This window comes from Pundamilia nyererei, unplaced genomic scaffold, assembly GCF_000239375.1.
Source record: "Pundamilia nyererei isolate P.nyererei 1_Seehausen unplaced genomic scaffold, PunNye1.0 scaffold00028, whole genome shotgun sequence".
In the NCBI taxonomy this organism is placed as follows: domain Eukaryota; kingdom Metazoa; phylum Chordata; class Actinopteri; order Cichliformes; family Cichlidae; genus Pundamilia; species Pundamilia nyererei.
Window position 1 is genome coordinate 2,901,712 of NW_005187429.1, and position 17,123 is coordinate 2,918,834.

General features: G+C 42.3%; 1 protein-coding gene across 1 annotated transcript; it reads left to right on the plus strand.

Annotated features, from left to right (window-relative positions):
* Window positions 1-12,688: 12,688 nt before the first annotated feature.
* On the plus strand, window positions 12,689-16,720 carry fam8a1a (family with sequence similarity 8 member A1a). Its single transcript, XM_005728459.1, has 5 exons — window positions 12,689-13,209; window positions 13,798-13,918; window positions 14,037-14,160; window positions 15,578-15,717; window positions 15,900-16,720. Exons 1-5 carry the CDS (start codon window positions 12,828-12,830, stop codon window positions 16,042-16,044), a joined length of 912 nt encoding a protein of 303 aa, XP_005728516.1. The 5' UTR covers window positions 12,689-12,827; the 3' UTR covers window positions 16,045-16,720.
* Window positions 16,721-17,123: the final 403 nt, after the last annotated feature.

Below are 17,123 nucleotides of genomic sequence, written 5' to 3' on the forward strand. Positions count from 1 at the left end.
CAGGTGCACCGCTTGTTATCTGCACCATTTTTGTTTGGATAACTGCAGGAACTGGAGAGTGGATCTCCACCTCTTTGTTTTTATCTCTCACATCTTTCCCCAAATGAAAATGAGAATCTCATTCTGCAACTCGACCCGGTGCAAGGTGTATGCAGATACAGACACAGTGCAGGCGTAAACATGAACTCAGTGAATGAAGCAGAGATTCCAGCTGACCATCTGAAATAATAGTGTTTCAGCCCACGGCCAAGCAGGACAGAAAGGGAGGTGTTCCACTGAAGAGGAAAGGTCCTGATTTCGCAGCTGCCTACTGCTGACAGAGGTGAACCTTGCAGCAACGCGGAGCAATTAGGAAACTGCTCAGGAAGGAGGAAGATAGTTGGAAGCCCACAGAGAGAGTGGACTGGCAGCGAAGGAAGTAAAGAAAAAGAACCTAAGGAAAAAGGTCAATGTGGCATATACTGTATGTCGTGTTGCTGAAAGTGACTCATGCACTAAACAAACACTGTGGCACTGCTTGTGCGTGTATGCTTCACCCAGTGTGCGCTCTCATACACGAGAGACAAAGGTAACTTGTTGACATTGGGGTTGTTTTGTGTTAAGAAAGATTGTCTTGGACTTTAAGAGAATGAACTCACATCCTCTGTATAACATCTGGAAAGCTCCACTTGACTTCTGACGCTGACACCCTTCCTGTGTCTGTCCTTCACTTTTAAACACAGCACTCTGAGACATAAACACCTTTTATGTCCAAGCAAACCCATGGGATCAAAGATACATGATATGGCCTACAGTATGAGTTCGTACTTGCTAAACGCGCTGACGTATAGGGATGCTGAGGGATGTGGAATCGCACGAAGTACGAGCTGCAATCTGCAAAACGGGGAGCAGATTCAGCTGCTTGTTTGTTTTCCTGTGTGTTTTAATATCTGAAGCAGTGTGAAGATAAGGAGGATTAGACAGATAACAGTTCTAAAAAAAGCAAAAGATCATTTTGTTTTCCTTTAATGTCTTTGCACGACTTCGATGTCTGAATTTAAGAGAAGAAATCAGCAACGAGAAAGAGGAAGTTCCAAGGAAAAGAAAGACAGGTGACCTGACTAAATGCCCCATCACCTCCAAAAGCCTTCTGTTCATTTCCCCATCACAAGCTGCACATCGAAAATAGAGGGACTGCTCCCTAATGAGCTTTTTTAAATGGCAAAGCATTTGACATTGACTTGTTTCATTCTGGCAGCTTTCTCGCTGCTGCTTCTTGTTGAGTCTGACTGCATTGTTTTCAGGAAACCTGAGGTAAAAACAGAATGAGCAGGCTATCTCTGTTGCACCTGGAGGGCGGGGATGGCCTTGAGGTCGACATCCACCTGCTTTTCAAGGGTAACTCCTGTGAACGGCGCCTCCTTGCTGGCTAAAAACCTTGACTACACGATCCCCTCCCTGTACATCTTTTCCATGGGATTTATATATGTAGCCTACACTGGCTTGTTTCCAGGGCAACCAAACAGCTGAGCAGAAATATGTCCGCTGAGGCCCCTCGGAGCTGTCGGGGAGGCTGGCTGCCATGCAACGAGGCTTTTTTTTCCACTGAAACTCGCAAGCTCTGATTTCTTCAACAAGTGTGAGAATGTTATGCAAGCTGTTCTGTCTAGGCGCGCAGGCTATCATCTCTCCAGAGACTGCGGCAGAGACGCTTGGATTAAACTCAAAAATCTTTAAAATACCAGATCTTTTCACACAGCATGTCTTTGATTTTAATTCTGAATCTGACAATCATAAGGAGTTCATACTTTGTTAGGTATGCCAGTTCAATCGCTCATTAACATTAATATCTAATCAGCCAATCACATGGCAGCTCCTCAATGGATTTAGGCACATAGACATGGTCAAGGTGACCAGCTGAAGTTCAAACTTTACATAAGAATGATGAAGAAAAGTGATTTACGTGATTTTCAAAGAGGGATGGTTGTGGGTGACAAGTTGAATAAGTATGAGCAGTTCACAAACTGCAGATCTGCTGGATATTCCTGCACAGCCGACTTTAGAGTTCACAGAGAGAAAAAAGAGAAACTAGTGAGTGACAGCTCTCAGGGCCAGGGACTCAAAATAACCTCTCATTACAATCAGGGTATGCAGAAGAGCATCTGTGAATGCACAACACATTGAACCTTGCAGCAGATGGCCACACTGAGGCTACAGTTTGCACAGCCTCACCAAAATCGCACGACAGAAGGTTGGAAAAATGTTGAGCTAAATTTCCACTGCAACATTTGAATGGCGAGGTCAGAAGCCACATGAAAATATAAATCCATCCTGCCTCGTATCAACAATTCAGGCTTTTGGTGGCACACTTTGCACTCATCTTCTGATGACTGCTTCCAGCAGAATGGATTCCTCCAAAGCTGCTGCTTTCAGGACCTTGTTGAATCGATGTCATGAAGAATTAAGGCATACTACTAGAGAACAGAGAGGCTTAGCTAATCCCATACTGTTGACTAAGTTCAGTAATTTAGTTATGACATATTTTTGATTTTGACAGGTTCAGTTATTCATACTTAGTCTCAGTCTTTCTGAAAGGAAACAGACTGTCCATATTCTCACTGTTTAATCTTTAAATTATATACTTCTTTAAGATGATGCCGTTACACTGCTTTATATTTAGAGGCAGCTCAAAATATAACTTCTGACGGGCCTCTGTACTGTATACGAGGAAACACTATTACACCCTTGAGAACACAACAAATAATCTATGTTTTTCTAGTCATCTCAACAAGAGTTCCTGTCCGAGTTTACCTCAGAATAACAGCCCCATGAGTGATTGTACAGCTGAAAGGAGGAAGGATGATGGAAATCTTTAAAGCGAGACTATGCAAACCAGTCTCTACACAATGGGTACCCCTGGGAACACTGCAGCTCAGACCTCAAGCTCTGTAGAAATGTAATTACCTGCCTACTATTTTGTCTATTTTTTGTGATCAAAGACATATAAATGAATGGAAAGCCAACTTTCCTGATGGCCTACTTTAGAAAAAGTCAATAAACAGAAGTGGCTGTATTTTCTGCTCTGAATCCTCCACCAGTTGTCACAGTTTTTGGCTTATCCACTCGAAAGACTACTGTGTGACAGGACATGTGATCTATAATCTGGAGGGGGTGATCCAGAGAGGGGGGAGCGAGGACTAACAAGTGTGGGACCACAATGAGCCAGATGGGAAGAACCATTTCAGGTCCACACGAGGCTTTCTTCACGCTGCGACCTCTGAGAGCACTCAGTGACTTTACAACACGCAGAGCAGTTTATTTTATGGCCACAGCATGAAGAGCTTAAGCGGAACTTCTGTGAGGGAAAACCAACTTCAAACGCCAAAAGAGTACACAATCCAACCGGCAAAAACAAAAGATGTATACACTATACATACAGAGGAAGTCGCTGAATAAAGAAATACGTTTGCAGAAATTAGAAAGCTTAATGAAAACAAAGCAAACATCAAACCAATGCTTCAACATCATCATTGGTATAATTTACCAGCCTGACGATGTGAGCAGCAGACATTCCAGTCTGAAAACTGATTGCTTTCTTCCAGAACAGATATTTGCCCCGTTGTTGCAGACAATACAGCAGGCTCTCCGTCGCACTGCTTACAATAGCAAAAATGTGTGAATCTAAGTGGCTAGAGCAGCGGATAAGTGATGCACGGGGACGCGCTGACCTTCTGCTGCAGGTGGCACGGCCGAACGGAGCTGATATTTTAAAGGTCAGGCTATGCGGTTTGTCTGACGAAGATTCAACAGTTTCACTGTTTTTTAATCAAACCATTTAACTTCAGGAAAAAGCAGAGGAGGTTAAAATACGAGACCGACGCTCAGAATTGAGCATTTCAGACATTGATTTTATTCCTTTGAGTTTAGCAGAGTTTGTGTATGTTTGCATCTTTATCATCTCTTAAGAGGATTTGTTATCACACTGGCTGCGTTTGTGTCAGTTTGCCTTATTACTCCTAGTAAGTACATTCAGTATGTGATGTTAGTTTTCATCAGTGACAGAATGCAGGTAGTTTAGACTTTCATAGGAAAGCTTTGCTAAAAGCAAAACAAAACAATAGGTCATCAGGAAAGTTGGCTTGATGGACACATTGCAACGTGCTGTAGGCAACAGGCACTTCCCCACAATGCTGCGGAGAGATAACGGCAGCCTCTGATAGGCGGGAGGAAAACGGAAGCCATTAGTCACAGACTGACCTTTCTCTAAGTGGACTGTAAACAGCTCCTTCTGCACCATAAACGCAAACCTTTCAAGCAAGACTTATTTAACATCCATCCAAAAAGCTCATTTATAAAAACAGCACAGTTGCTTTTTTATTTCACGTGTAACATCTACACACTCTATTCTATTCTATTCTACTCCGAGGCCTGTGGGTTTACAGCTGTTTGAGTTAAAGTCCGTGTGAAACTCACTGGGAAACAGCTTGGCCGCCTTCCCTGCAATGCACAGCTGCACATTAAACAAACATGCACTCTGTGCCGGTCAACTCTTTTGTTTTAGCCGTTTGCCTCGTCAGACACTTTTGATTATGAAAAAGTGAAATGGAGCATGTGACTGTAAGTCTGGATCGAGACACCGGTGTAATGAAATAAGAGTGGGTGGCGGTGAAGATTACAAGTGAGATATTGCAAAACGTCTATTGGGGGTTTTTGCTCTGATTTTAGAATTCGTCATCATTTTGTCTGCTGAGCCAGCAGCGCTTCATTACACTGGAGGAAACAGACATTTTATAATGATATCTGATTAAATCAAATATTGATTTAGAGCCATAAAAATGACAATATTTGTTCTTTGAGGCAAATATAAAGGCGATTTAAGTGACTTTGAACGTGATATGGTTCCTGGTGCCAGACAGGATTGTGCAAAGATCCCAGAAACTGATGATCTGCTGGGATTTTCCCACAAAACCTTCTGTAAGGTTGGCCGGGAATGGTCTGAAAATATCCAGTGAGCAGTAGTTCTCTGGGAGAAAATGCCTCGTTCATGCCAGAGGTCAGAGGAGAGCAGTCAGACTGCTCGGTGGTGATAGGAGGATAACAGTAATTCAAACTGAAACTGAGGCTACAGTTCACATGGCCTCACCAAAATTGAGCAACAGAAGATTGAAAAAATGTCGCCTTGTCTGATGAGTCTTGATTTCTGCTGTGACATTCAGATTGTAGGGTCAGAATGTGGATCCATCCGGCCTTGTATCAGTAGTTCAAGCTGCTGGAGGATATTTTCTTGGCACACTTTCTAGACTTAGAGCGCTTATATTGACTCTTTTTTTGTATCTATGAGTTTCTGATGGAAACATCTGGATCTTGAGACCTTAAATGCTCCACTAAGTACACCACCAAGTGTTGATTTTGTCTGGCTGGTGCTGAGCAGAAAGGACTCAGTTAGATGAAAGTGGTGAGAGTAAACCACGACAGCAACCTACTAGCTTTCTCCATTGGGCGCGTGCAAGCTGCAACATCTGCAATTTCTGCAGGAATTCTACTCTTTGACGTTCCACCGTAACTAAATGCAATGTGACGATCAAACACTGATTAGAGCACATTTAAAATGAGCACCCCCCCCCCCAAAAAGAACCAAACAAAAACAAAAACCAATGAAGGTGTGGAATGAATGAATATGAACAAAGTGCCGTACGGAATGAGCGAGGAAAAACAAAACAAAACAGGGGAGTGTGATATGTAAAAGGGAAGAGGAAGGGGAGGTTTGTTACTGTTACGTGAGCTAACCTCTCACCTCCTCACCGCTGTGTACTAACAGTGGGAGAAAGGTGAATACAGGCCGGGACATTAAAGCTGCAGGAAACTGCAGAGAATTAGGCGAGGGAAGCGATGAGAAGGAGGACGATGATGAGAGGGAATTTGCTCGAAACTGAAGCTGGTGGGAGAGCGGTTGTGCTCTCATTCTCCCCTTGGGTGTTCCTGTCAAGGCTCTGGGGATGCAGACATAATTTACTTAATTGGTTCTCACTGTTACATATAAGACTAAGAGGGGATTTTTTTCCCCTGTTCTTTGGGGCAAAGGTAGCAAGGACTTCCCTCTGCTGCCTCAGCAGATGAAGTTGTTCCTCTTCAGCGCTCTCGCTTTTTGAAGTTTCGATTGCACAAACATATATTTAGTACGACAAAATTGCTCATTTTCTTTAAAAAGAGTCTCTGATCCCTGCATGAAATTAGGGAAGGATATTAAAGGCATTAATCTGATTTGAAGCTGTGAGAACTGACTTTAAACTACATGAAACATTAAATGCCACGTGGATTTTGGCCAGTCTGAGTAATGTATACACAAATCACATGCTGCACTCTCTCCACCCTCTAAAAACAATACGGGTGACCCCTTACCCCACATTCTCTGGATGACTGAATGCCTGAAATCACAGACGCACTCCAAATCTAACCTTTGTGTCCAGTAAGAACTTAAAGCAGTGTGTGGTTTATGACACAACGTGCAAGGACAAAAAGCCTGCAGACTCCCAGATCTTGAGTTCACACATGACCATGAGAGGAATTTCTCAAACTAGGTTTTTTTTGTTTTTTTTTTACAAACTCATGATACTTTTTGATACATTTGAAAACCCCAGAGTTATGACCTTTTGTAACGGGCTCCACACCAGAGATATGGTGTTATCTGAGGAACTTTAACATAAACTATTCCACATGTTTGAAACTGACACAACCAAAGAGCCCGAGACTTCCCGAGACATTTCTCAAGCAGGGACTGGACTAAAAAAAAACAAATAAAACACAACAGTGAACATTTTTTATAATGTCTGCTGTAAAAAAAAATTAAAAATTACATTTTCAAATGCATTGGACTCGAGTATAGACAGCATAAATAGATAGACATAGCTATTATGACGTGTCTTATTGGTTAGGTATTGTATCACCCTTATCAAACCTGGAGCTGAGCTGTTTCGCCATCTTGGTATTTTTATTCTAGATGTGATGAAAATAATAATTATGAAAATTCCATTTTTTCAGTGTGACCTGAAACTAGCCCCACAACGCATTAGCAAACTGTTTGAGGTCACACGTCAAAGCCTTTTAGCAACCAGGTTAGTCGCCCCATGCTGGCCATTATAAACAGTTTAAAAGTTTAAGACACTTTTGTGTCAGCTTCACTGGGCAGGGACTCGTGCTTTAAAGTTTGAGACTTCAAATGTTGTTGTTTTATATGATCCGTTTGGTTCTTCGTTCTTTTTGCATTTTTGCTTTCATGTCTATTGAACTGTCTTTAGTTCCCATTTCTATTCGTGTGAAAGTTAAGTTGTTTATCGTGGTTTAATTGTTCGTTTTTCATTCAGGATCTTCATGGTTTCCTGGTTCCAGGTGTTTTGTAAGTATTTCCTTATATTCTGAGCTCTTAGTTCGCTTTAGGTTTCTAGTCTTGGTTATAGTTTATCTGTGACCTTTTGTGCCTTTTGCTCTCCCTTCTGTGTCACGTCCCGGTCTCTGTGTTAGATGTTTCTCTGTTTGGCTGCTTCCTGTTTTATTTTGAGTCCCTTTTGCTTGGCCTTTATTTTTGCTTCCTGTGGCTTCTGTCACCTTGATTATGCTCAGGTGTGTCTTTCTCTCCAGGTGTTTCCTATCTCCCCGACTGCCTTGTGCGTATCTATAACCTTAATCTTCCCTTTGTCAGTGTCTCTTAATCCTTCCTGTTATCCTGCTTGGTGTGCTCCTTGTCTGTTTTTAGATTCTGCTGACTGCTCCATATGTTTCCCAGTTCATCTCTTGGATTCTAATTGCTTTCTTTGTGGATTCTTTGCACCTTATAGACTTTGGTTTTGTACCTAAATACAAAATGAGTCTTCTGTTTACCCATTCTGCAACAGTGCTCAATGATGACAGTGGCCTCCCTCAATAAAATATCCTCACATGTTCCCTCACATCAAAAAACTGCTCTAGAACACAACAAAGAGCCCGAGGCACTGACCCTGTCTGCAAACTGTTAATCTGAATATGAGGAAACACTTGATGGATTCCCTGGAACAAACCCAATCTGTGAAGTGTGATGCCCTGCAATCCACTGAACCCAAAAACCACAATCTATGATTTTAGCAACACAAGAGGCCAAAAATAGCAGACAGGTGCTTTTAATGCTGTGGATGATTAGTGTAGATTCCTTTAGGATGGTTAGTATAATAAACTGCCAATAATTACTTAATTATCAATCAATTATCAGTCAAATTCTCCTGTATTTCAATGATAGAATTGCCATATTGATAAGTTTATTAACAGCTGAGTTTTACTGACTAAAGCGCACATGTTTACGGTTCAGTGCTGGTTCTCTGATGCTTTCAGTGTTCTGTGTTTAACTCTTCCTAATTGATAAAGACCAGCTGTTTTTGCTAAGCTAAACCCTGTAATTGCCTGGTGACGCTGTATTCTGAGTATGTCAGAGTGTTATCAGTGTTAAATTTAATTAGAACTATGCCAAGTTCTTATCTGCTATCCTCCTTTGTGGATTGTAAATATCCCACAGAGAGACGCCGGGGCGGGTGCCGGTTTTCATCCATCAAAGCCACTCAAAGAGAAGAAACATGTTTATATTTAAGAACTCAAATATGCCAGAAATGAGACTGAATCTTTGACCACTGAAGACCAAATACACAAAGAATTCAGCTCATATCGCGCACTTCAGAGCAGTTAAGGTTATTTGGTGACCTTGTTCCCTTTAAGTGTGTCTGGAAGAACTGTCCATATCCTTTATAGACACAGCAAGCTCTCTCAGCTATGAACACTCTGTGTTGCGCACAGATACTTTCAGTGGCTCAGACAACAAAAGGAATGATCAAAATGAAGGGGCCTGTCTTCCATGTAGGGCAGTGAGTGTGCACCAGCAAAAGCTAAACAATCAGAGTGCAAAAGGAAGAAATATTTTCCTTGTGAAATACCCAATTAAGAAGCTGCCTCAGATAAAAGGAGAGAGGCTGCTCTAAGTGCCATTAGTGTTCCTCTACAGCAAAGTTGACTTTACAAGGAGAACATGTGTCTTCACACACACTCGAGGAGTCCAAGTGCCTCCCTTATCTCACCTTGACAATATAGGGGTCTAATAAGGGCACAGGCAGATTCAGCGGTTTTAAAATGGGCGCTCACTGTGATCTAATTCTCTCCAAATCCGAGCAATGGTGACATCCCAGCAGGATGAGCATTATAGGCAGTACCGTGAAAAAGTCTTGAGCCACTCTTCGTTTCTTTATAAATTCCTTACAAGGAGTCGAACTCTTGTTGAACAAAACTTCTCCAGGCTTTGTGAAGGTCTTTTAGGTTTTTTTTTTATTCTGACAGTGTCATTGTGTGCTGTGTGGCAGGCAGGATGCAGGACTCAAACGTGGGAATTTTAACTGAAAGTGGCAGTTTTATTGGTGAAAAACAGTACAAAACAAAACTAGAAACCAAAAACTCAAACTAAAGCATGAGAAAATAAACCAGGAACTGGGAACTATAATTACTTGGAACACAGAGGGACGAAACACAGCAGACCAAGGGTACGGCATGACAACTGACAGAGAGAAACACAGATTTAAATACAGAGGCAGGACAACAAGAGGATGGGGAACAGGTGGCAACGCAGCTGGGACACATCAGACCTAACAAGACAAAGAGAAACTAAACCAGACACACACCACACAGGACAGGGACTATCAAAATAAAACAGGAAATACACGACATGCACAGAGGCATGACCTTGACACTGAACAGAGGGAATAAGGAGCACAGGGACAGGAGTAGCAAACTGCGACATGAGACACGACTGGAGAACAAGAAAATAAACATGAAGACAGAACTAAACCTACGCTAAATGTGAGGGGCCCAGGAACAAAACCCAAGAACTAGAAATCACAAAGCAAAGAAGAACTAGAGCTAGAAATACCGAATCAAGAACTGGACTGAAAATCAGTATGCGTAGAGGAGGTTTGGAGAGAGGTTCAACAGTGTCAGCAGCTATCTGCAAAACATGGTGGAGGCTGTGTCATGGCTTCCAGCTGCTTTTCAGTCAGTGGTGTGTGGCATCTTCTTAAAATTGATGGAATTATCAACACAGAAAATACCATCAGACTTTGATCCATGCACTCAGACTCTGATTGGCAATAGCTTCAAACAAAATGCCAATGCAGTAAGTAAGCATACCTAGACAGAAAATCACAATATGTAACGTTATCGGTTGTGGATCGGCCTCCCCAGAGCCCGGACTTCAACATGATTGAAGTGGGGGATCATATTGACAGAGATCAACATCCAAAGAAGACAGTTAAATGTCCTTCAAGAAGCCTGGAAAACTATTCCTGAAGACTACTTAGAGAAATTACAAGAAAGCTTGTCGAAGAGAGTTCAGGCTGTGTTGAAGAATAAAGGTGGTCACACCAAATATCGACTTTTAAGCTCGTTAGAATCCAACAAACTCTGTTTCTGCCTTATGTACCATATTTCCATGTGTGCTCACATAGTACACAGTAACTCACTGCACTGAAGTCCTATTTTCCAAGCAAAAAACCCCAGAATAAGTGATGACTCAAAACCTTTGCACAGTACCGTAATATTTGGTGTTATTGCCAATATGATTGCAGTAGCAGAAACACACAATCCAATGAAGCTTTTATTTGTGGGTTTTTTTTAAAAAAAAACAGGCTGTGTAATAATTTTAGTTACTCTTCATGTTTCTAAAGTTTTGACAGTCTTCAGATGTCGTGGACGACATTATAGCACATCCACAAATGGAAACTTATAAATAAATTTTACACAATAAAATTACAGATTCTTCCTTATCTGGGTGATACATAGCCCACCACTAACCAGATCACCAAACCTCTCTTGCTCATTCATTTCTTTTCTAGCACACACACTCGCTCAGACACACCTCCATAGCAGTAATCCCACCAGGTTGTTGGGTTTCTATGGGGGTCAGCGTTTGCCAGACACTGCTTTTATTTGGACCTGATTACTTTTGGGCACAGTCATCGTATGGTTTCTGTCGACTGGGATAACGCTCATTGGGGGCGGATTGGCATTCGCCTCACTGGCTCCATTCACTAGGCCCGGCACAATCATGTGGATCTGGCAGACCTAACACCTAACCCAAAGAGTCGGGCCAGCCCAGTCAGCAAATACAATGCCCTCACTTCCCCGGTAATCAGAGAGGAGGGGGAGTAAAACGATAGCCAGCAAAGACACACAAAAAAAGAGACTGATGTGAGTGAGTAAGTTAAACATTTAGGAGGGGAGAGAGGCGTGAGCAACATCTGTAAAGTGGGGTTAAAAAAAAAGAGAGGGAAAGAGTTTGTGAGAGCGAAAGCAGCACAGCTTTCCATCAGCTGACTAGCCAGTTTTAGACTTTTTGACCCCAGTGACCTCAGCGGCAGACCACTTTGCAGAAATCACCCAGTTAAGATGTTTGTGAGCTCTTAATGTGGTAGGAGGTGGGAATGTACATGGTCAAAAAAGTTCTGTGAGGAATCATTTTATTTTGAAAAGCCCAGAAAATGCACCTGAATTAAAGCAGACAACATAAAAACTGCAATAAGCCTAACTGTAATAGACATCATACAGTCACTGTTGATAAAAGTGTACAAATACAGAGTAGGTAATGCTGTTGTTTGTATTTGGTATTGTTGAACGTGCATAAACAGACCTCTGCTGCTCTCTTGTGGTGCAGTCTTAGAGTAATGTTGCACGTGCTATACATATACTGTAGACATCAAGTATAACATTATGACTATGTGTCTAATATTGTATTGGTCCCCCTTTTGCTGCCAAAACAGCCCGACTCATCAAGGCGTAGACTCCACTCGAGCCCTGAAGGTGCGCTGTGGTGTTTCGCACCAGGTTGTTAACATTTCATGAAGTCCTTTAAGTTGCAAGGTGGCCTTGTGTGTCTGGCATATCCTACAGATGCTCACTTGGATTAATATCTGGGGGCTTTGGAGGCAATGTGAACACTTCAAACTTGTTGCTGTGTTCCTCAAACTATTCCTGAACCACTTTTGCTTTGTGGCAGGGAAGATTATCCTGCTGAAAGAGGCCACAGCCATCAGGGAATACAGTTTCCATGAAGGATGTAACAGAGTATTGTAACAAACACTGTGAAGGTTGCAGACCCATGCTCTAGACGGATGCTGTGGATTTCCTGCCCTTCTCCAAAGGAGCTAAGATGTGAGGAAGAGATGCCAGTAGTGGAAGCAAGTAGACACAGCACACTAACACAAATCACACTACAACTGGAAACTAGCGGTAAACATTTAAAACTTGTGCTGTGAACTTGTGGAAAATTAACAGCTCAATAAAGGGCATAATTTTAAAAATCAAAAGCAGTAAATGTTTGCTATGGCTGCCAAAGGTGGAAGAAATGTACTTTTCAAAGTATGACAAGTATCCACAGGAACCTGAATAAAATAACAACAAACAAAAAAACCCCAGAATGATCCTTTAAATGGCTCATACCATTAATGACAGCAGGGGGATAGAGTTTCTTGCCATTGTGATTACATGGTGTTTATTTATGATAAATGAAGCACCGATAGAGTAGATAGTATTGTTTTAAAGACACACAAGTCTTTAATTTGAGCTTCATAAATATTATAAAACGACACAGACTCAGGGCGCGGCGTATAGCAGTGAGTGGTCCCGGAAGTCCCCGTATTTACAAACACATTTAGCCGGCGCTTCCTTGCACCAGCCGGGAGCTAATGAACGGGGCACCGGGAGGATTACCTGAGGGCTAAACGCGTTTTTAACGGTTTTCCTGCCAAATTCAGGCAAGCCTGTGAGGACGCTGAGGTATATTTGCGGCTATGACGGACGAAAAAAGCAGCAGCGGTCCTGAAAGTGACGCACAGCAGCCTCGGAGCACCGCTACAGCGGAATACTGCGCAAACTTGCAGCAGTGGATGTGGCAGTATTACTGGGGGTACGCCAGCTGGCAGAACTGGGTGGCTCTGTCAGCTTTCCCCTTCCCTCCGCCGGGGATAAGCGCTCAGACGCCGCCGGGTACACCCGTCAGTGGGCAGCAAGCATTTGACACAAGGAGCTGGTACAGCTACTATCCTGTCACGTCCCCCGCAGCTTCCTTTCCTCACCTGGCTGCCGGGACCGAGCTGGGCTCAGCCACCAACCCGCTCCCGGGTGCCGATGCTCGTCCTGGCCAGCAGCAGAACGGGAACCCGCCTCAGGCAGGTAGGGCTCAGGTTTGGCAGCGCGAGTCGGTTACTAAGTGCTAATTACAACACATGCCGCCCAGTCTACATGAATACTTTTACATTACTTCAGTATTAAACATATTTAAACAACTCACAAATGTAAGTTTCTCTTTAAACGTTTTTAAATTACCCTCATAAAAACTGCACAAGAGGTGCACATACTAAATATATATTACTGTTTATGAATTGAAAGCATTATGATTAGTAAAAGTTTAATAAGAATTTATGGAAGTAATCAAAATGTAATCTTTAAAGCAGGATAATCATCCGGGCTGATTATTGTTGCTTATTTGTTGTAATCTGATTAATAACAATTGAATGTAAGACCCAGCTCTGTGTTAAAGCTAGGTCATGAGTCTGACCAGGCTTAAGTAAATGACCTAGAGGAAACGAGCTTATATGCTTAAGAGTCTTTCAAGGTTTTTCCTCGTCCTCTGTTTTCTCTTGTGACTGTCAGCAGTGTCTGTTCACTGATTATATGTGAATGATTATGAGTTTATGAAGCTTTGACTGGCACCACGGTAATGAAAACGGCTGTTCTGTTGTCTTTTCATCTGCCATGCAGGACAAGAGTACACCATCCCCTCTCCTCTCCAGAGGTTCCTCGCAGAGACTGTGGACTTCTTCATCCTGTTTTGTGTGAAAGCCACCATCGTGTTATGGATCATGTATCTGAGTGGTATGAAGTGAGTAAAAAACACCAGGATAAACGGGCAAAGACTCAACTTTAAATGAGGCCTCTCAATCTGCTTGAATTCCAAGTTATGCCGCTTTGCACAGACAAACTGTCTCTCTTCTTTAAAGGGACATTGCCAAATTTATCACCCACTTCATTGTGGAGGAGATAGATGAGAACACGTCCCTGGAGGACCTGCAGAAGATGATGGCTGTTGCTCTGGTCTACAGGGTACTGGTGTGTGTCTACGAGGTGAGTCGCATTTCTCATCGCCTTGATAAATGCTCGGTTAAGTGATGTGCAGAAGTATATTAATATTGAAAATTTGCATGCTAGCGTGTGTTTATCTTCACCCAAACTAAGCTTTCTGTTTTATAACATTTAATAACATTTTAGAGTGTACAAGGTTTTCCTTGTGCAACTGCGAATTAAAGCAGAACACCTGTTAGAGTATAAATAACATTTCGCACTGTTCTCATTTACACCCAATAGCAGCAGCACGTTCTCTCGTTTAATGAGAACAGGCAGCGTCAGAGTTCTTTGCGGCGCCCACAGAGAACAGTGATGCAACGTTGCATTCATAGTTGCCTGCGATTAAGTCACTTATCCCGTCTCTTGTTAGAATTACGATATTGTCTTGTTTTCCCAGGTGGGAGCCAGCTCTGGGATATTCATGCACCTCTGCTCAGACTCACACCATATGGCATGTTTCCTTCTCTGCCTCTGAGCTTGTTTGTGCTATACTGAAAACAAATTTCTTGTCCTGTTACTGTTTTGGGCCGGGATTAGTTATACCAGCGGTCCCCAACCCCCGGGCCTCGGGGGTCGTTTGGTACCGGGCCGCGAGAGTTGAGGCTCAGGTGTGAGATGTCTGGTTTTCAGGGTTTTTATCGGTTTTCAGTGTTATTTTGTTATCCTTTTTATCGTTAACTCTGTTTTCTTTGGTCTTTTCACGTGTGTTATGAATACATTTTCTTTTTTTCGGTACCGGTACTACTTTTATTTTGTTGTATTTATCCACGACACCTTAAAGGCCGGTCCATGAAAATATTGTCGGGCATAAACTGGTTCGTGGCGCAAAAAAGGTTGAGGACCGCTGAGCTATGCAACAAATAAAAGCTTGAGTAATTTATTTTCATGGCCATGAGTATTGCACTGCGAAAATATCGGGCAATAAAAACTTGAGCCTAGCATTAGTTCAGGTTCAGAGAGGTTTGTGTTAAAGTTAGCATATTATATTAAAATAGACACATTTTCTGAAAAGTGCAAGCTTATCTAAATATTCCCCTTCAACTGGTCTCTGACTGTGGTTGTTGTGCATGGGGCTGATAAAAAGCTGGAATTATACTCTTGATTAATTCACTAATTGTTACTATATACTGTTATTTTTGTTTGTGCATCTGCTGGCTGCTTTGCAACCCATCTGACACCAACTGTGACTTAATCAATATTATCTATCACCACTGATGCCTGCTCTGTTCTGTGGGCCTTGCTGCTGTTCTTCCAGCCTCCACCTTTTCATGTATGCACACTGAGGGCGAGGGTAGTTCCCAGAACAGCGCAGCTAAATATACGTTGCAAGAGATGGAAATGAAAGTCTTTCGTAATTCTCCTACCGAACGACGTTCGGTGACAAGCGGTGTGATGTTTGTTGTTCTCGTCCAATCAGATCATCTGTATTTGGGGCGCTGGTGGAGCTACGCCAGGAAAGTTCCTGCTCGGCTTGCGGGTGGTGACGTGCGATACGTCCACCCTTATACGACCCAACTGTGTTCTTGTGGTCCCAGCATCCAACGTGTCCTTCTCAGCGTGAGTCTTCACACTTTTTATGTTGGTTTTTTCCCTGTTGAGTTATTTTTATATTTATTAAAAAGTAAAAAAAAAAAAAAGTATATTATTTGTTGTTTCCAGTTCTTTTAGAGCATCTGTGTGGGATTCAGTAAGTCCCTGTTTGAGCTCATATTTTGCCTCGTCTCTCTCGATTTTCACAGCTCTACTGTGCGGGCGTTGAACAAGAACTTCTCCATTGCCTTCCTCTTCCCTGTCTTTATCACCCTCCTCTTCTTCCAGCACAACAGGACTGTGTACGACATTGTGGCGGGGACCATAGTTGTTCAGCGCAGAGGAGGCAGATAGCAGTATTAGACTTCTGTTTAAAGAGTATCTAGAAAATTTTATCGAACTCAGATTTACTAACACAGAGGAGAGTGACTTTGCTGGGAAAAACTCGGAACGCTCTATAAAATGAAACGTATACAGACGTAGACCTGGTACAGTGGGATGAGAAACATCTGCTGTAAGGGATTTAAAGGTGCAATATGTAAGATGTTTAATTAAAAACATTTAAAAATTAAGTGGAATCGTCAGCACAATGTGATGAAATCCTTCAAAGTTTCTGAAGTTATGTCAGATTCTACATGTTATGTTGTAGAGATCAAATTATAAATGCAGTGGCGGACGGGGTTGGACAAAAGCGCTGGACGGTTTCGGCTTCAGCCTACAACTGACCTTACAGTGTGTCCTGTGCACGTTAATGGCAGTAGGTGACACAGACAGCTGGAGGCTTGGATCCTACAACATGATGTTAGCTAGCTTTATAATATATCAATGCTGCAACAGCATCTGTGATAGCAAACACAAACAGTTGTTGATCTGCTGTTAAAATAAATAACAATAAAAAGTCCAGTGCAAACAAAAATCTATATAAGTTAAATCTTCACATATCAGCATTTTGGTGATTGCATGATTATCAGTCGTGCAATCCAGCACAGTTAGACACTGCATTAGTCTTTTTCCCTGGCTCAGTTGGTCTTTACCTGCCAACAGGCTCATCAGTACTGCACGAACACTACTGCTGTTACTGTGTCCCAAAGCTAGAAGGTCTAAAGCTGAGATTGGTGGAGAGGGAAAGCCAGGGAGAAGTCCTGATTGGACACTGGCTGTCTGTGTATTTTAGGCAGCCCGGCCGACCTATTATATGGATTTCTAAAGCCGATAGCTCGTGTGTGTCTCCATGTGAAACAGAGCACAGGAAAGCAGCAAAGTAAGTGGAAACAAGTAGACGTGAGTTAGCTAAACAACATCAGTGTTGTTTTTTTTCAGTGTCATATGTTTATGAAAAAAGAATAAGAGCAATATTATGAAGTGAGGTGCTCTAACACGCACTTTCATAAAAGAGCGACACATTCAGGAAACTTTAAAGGAGCAGTTAAAAA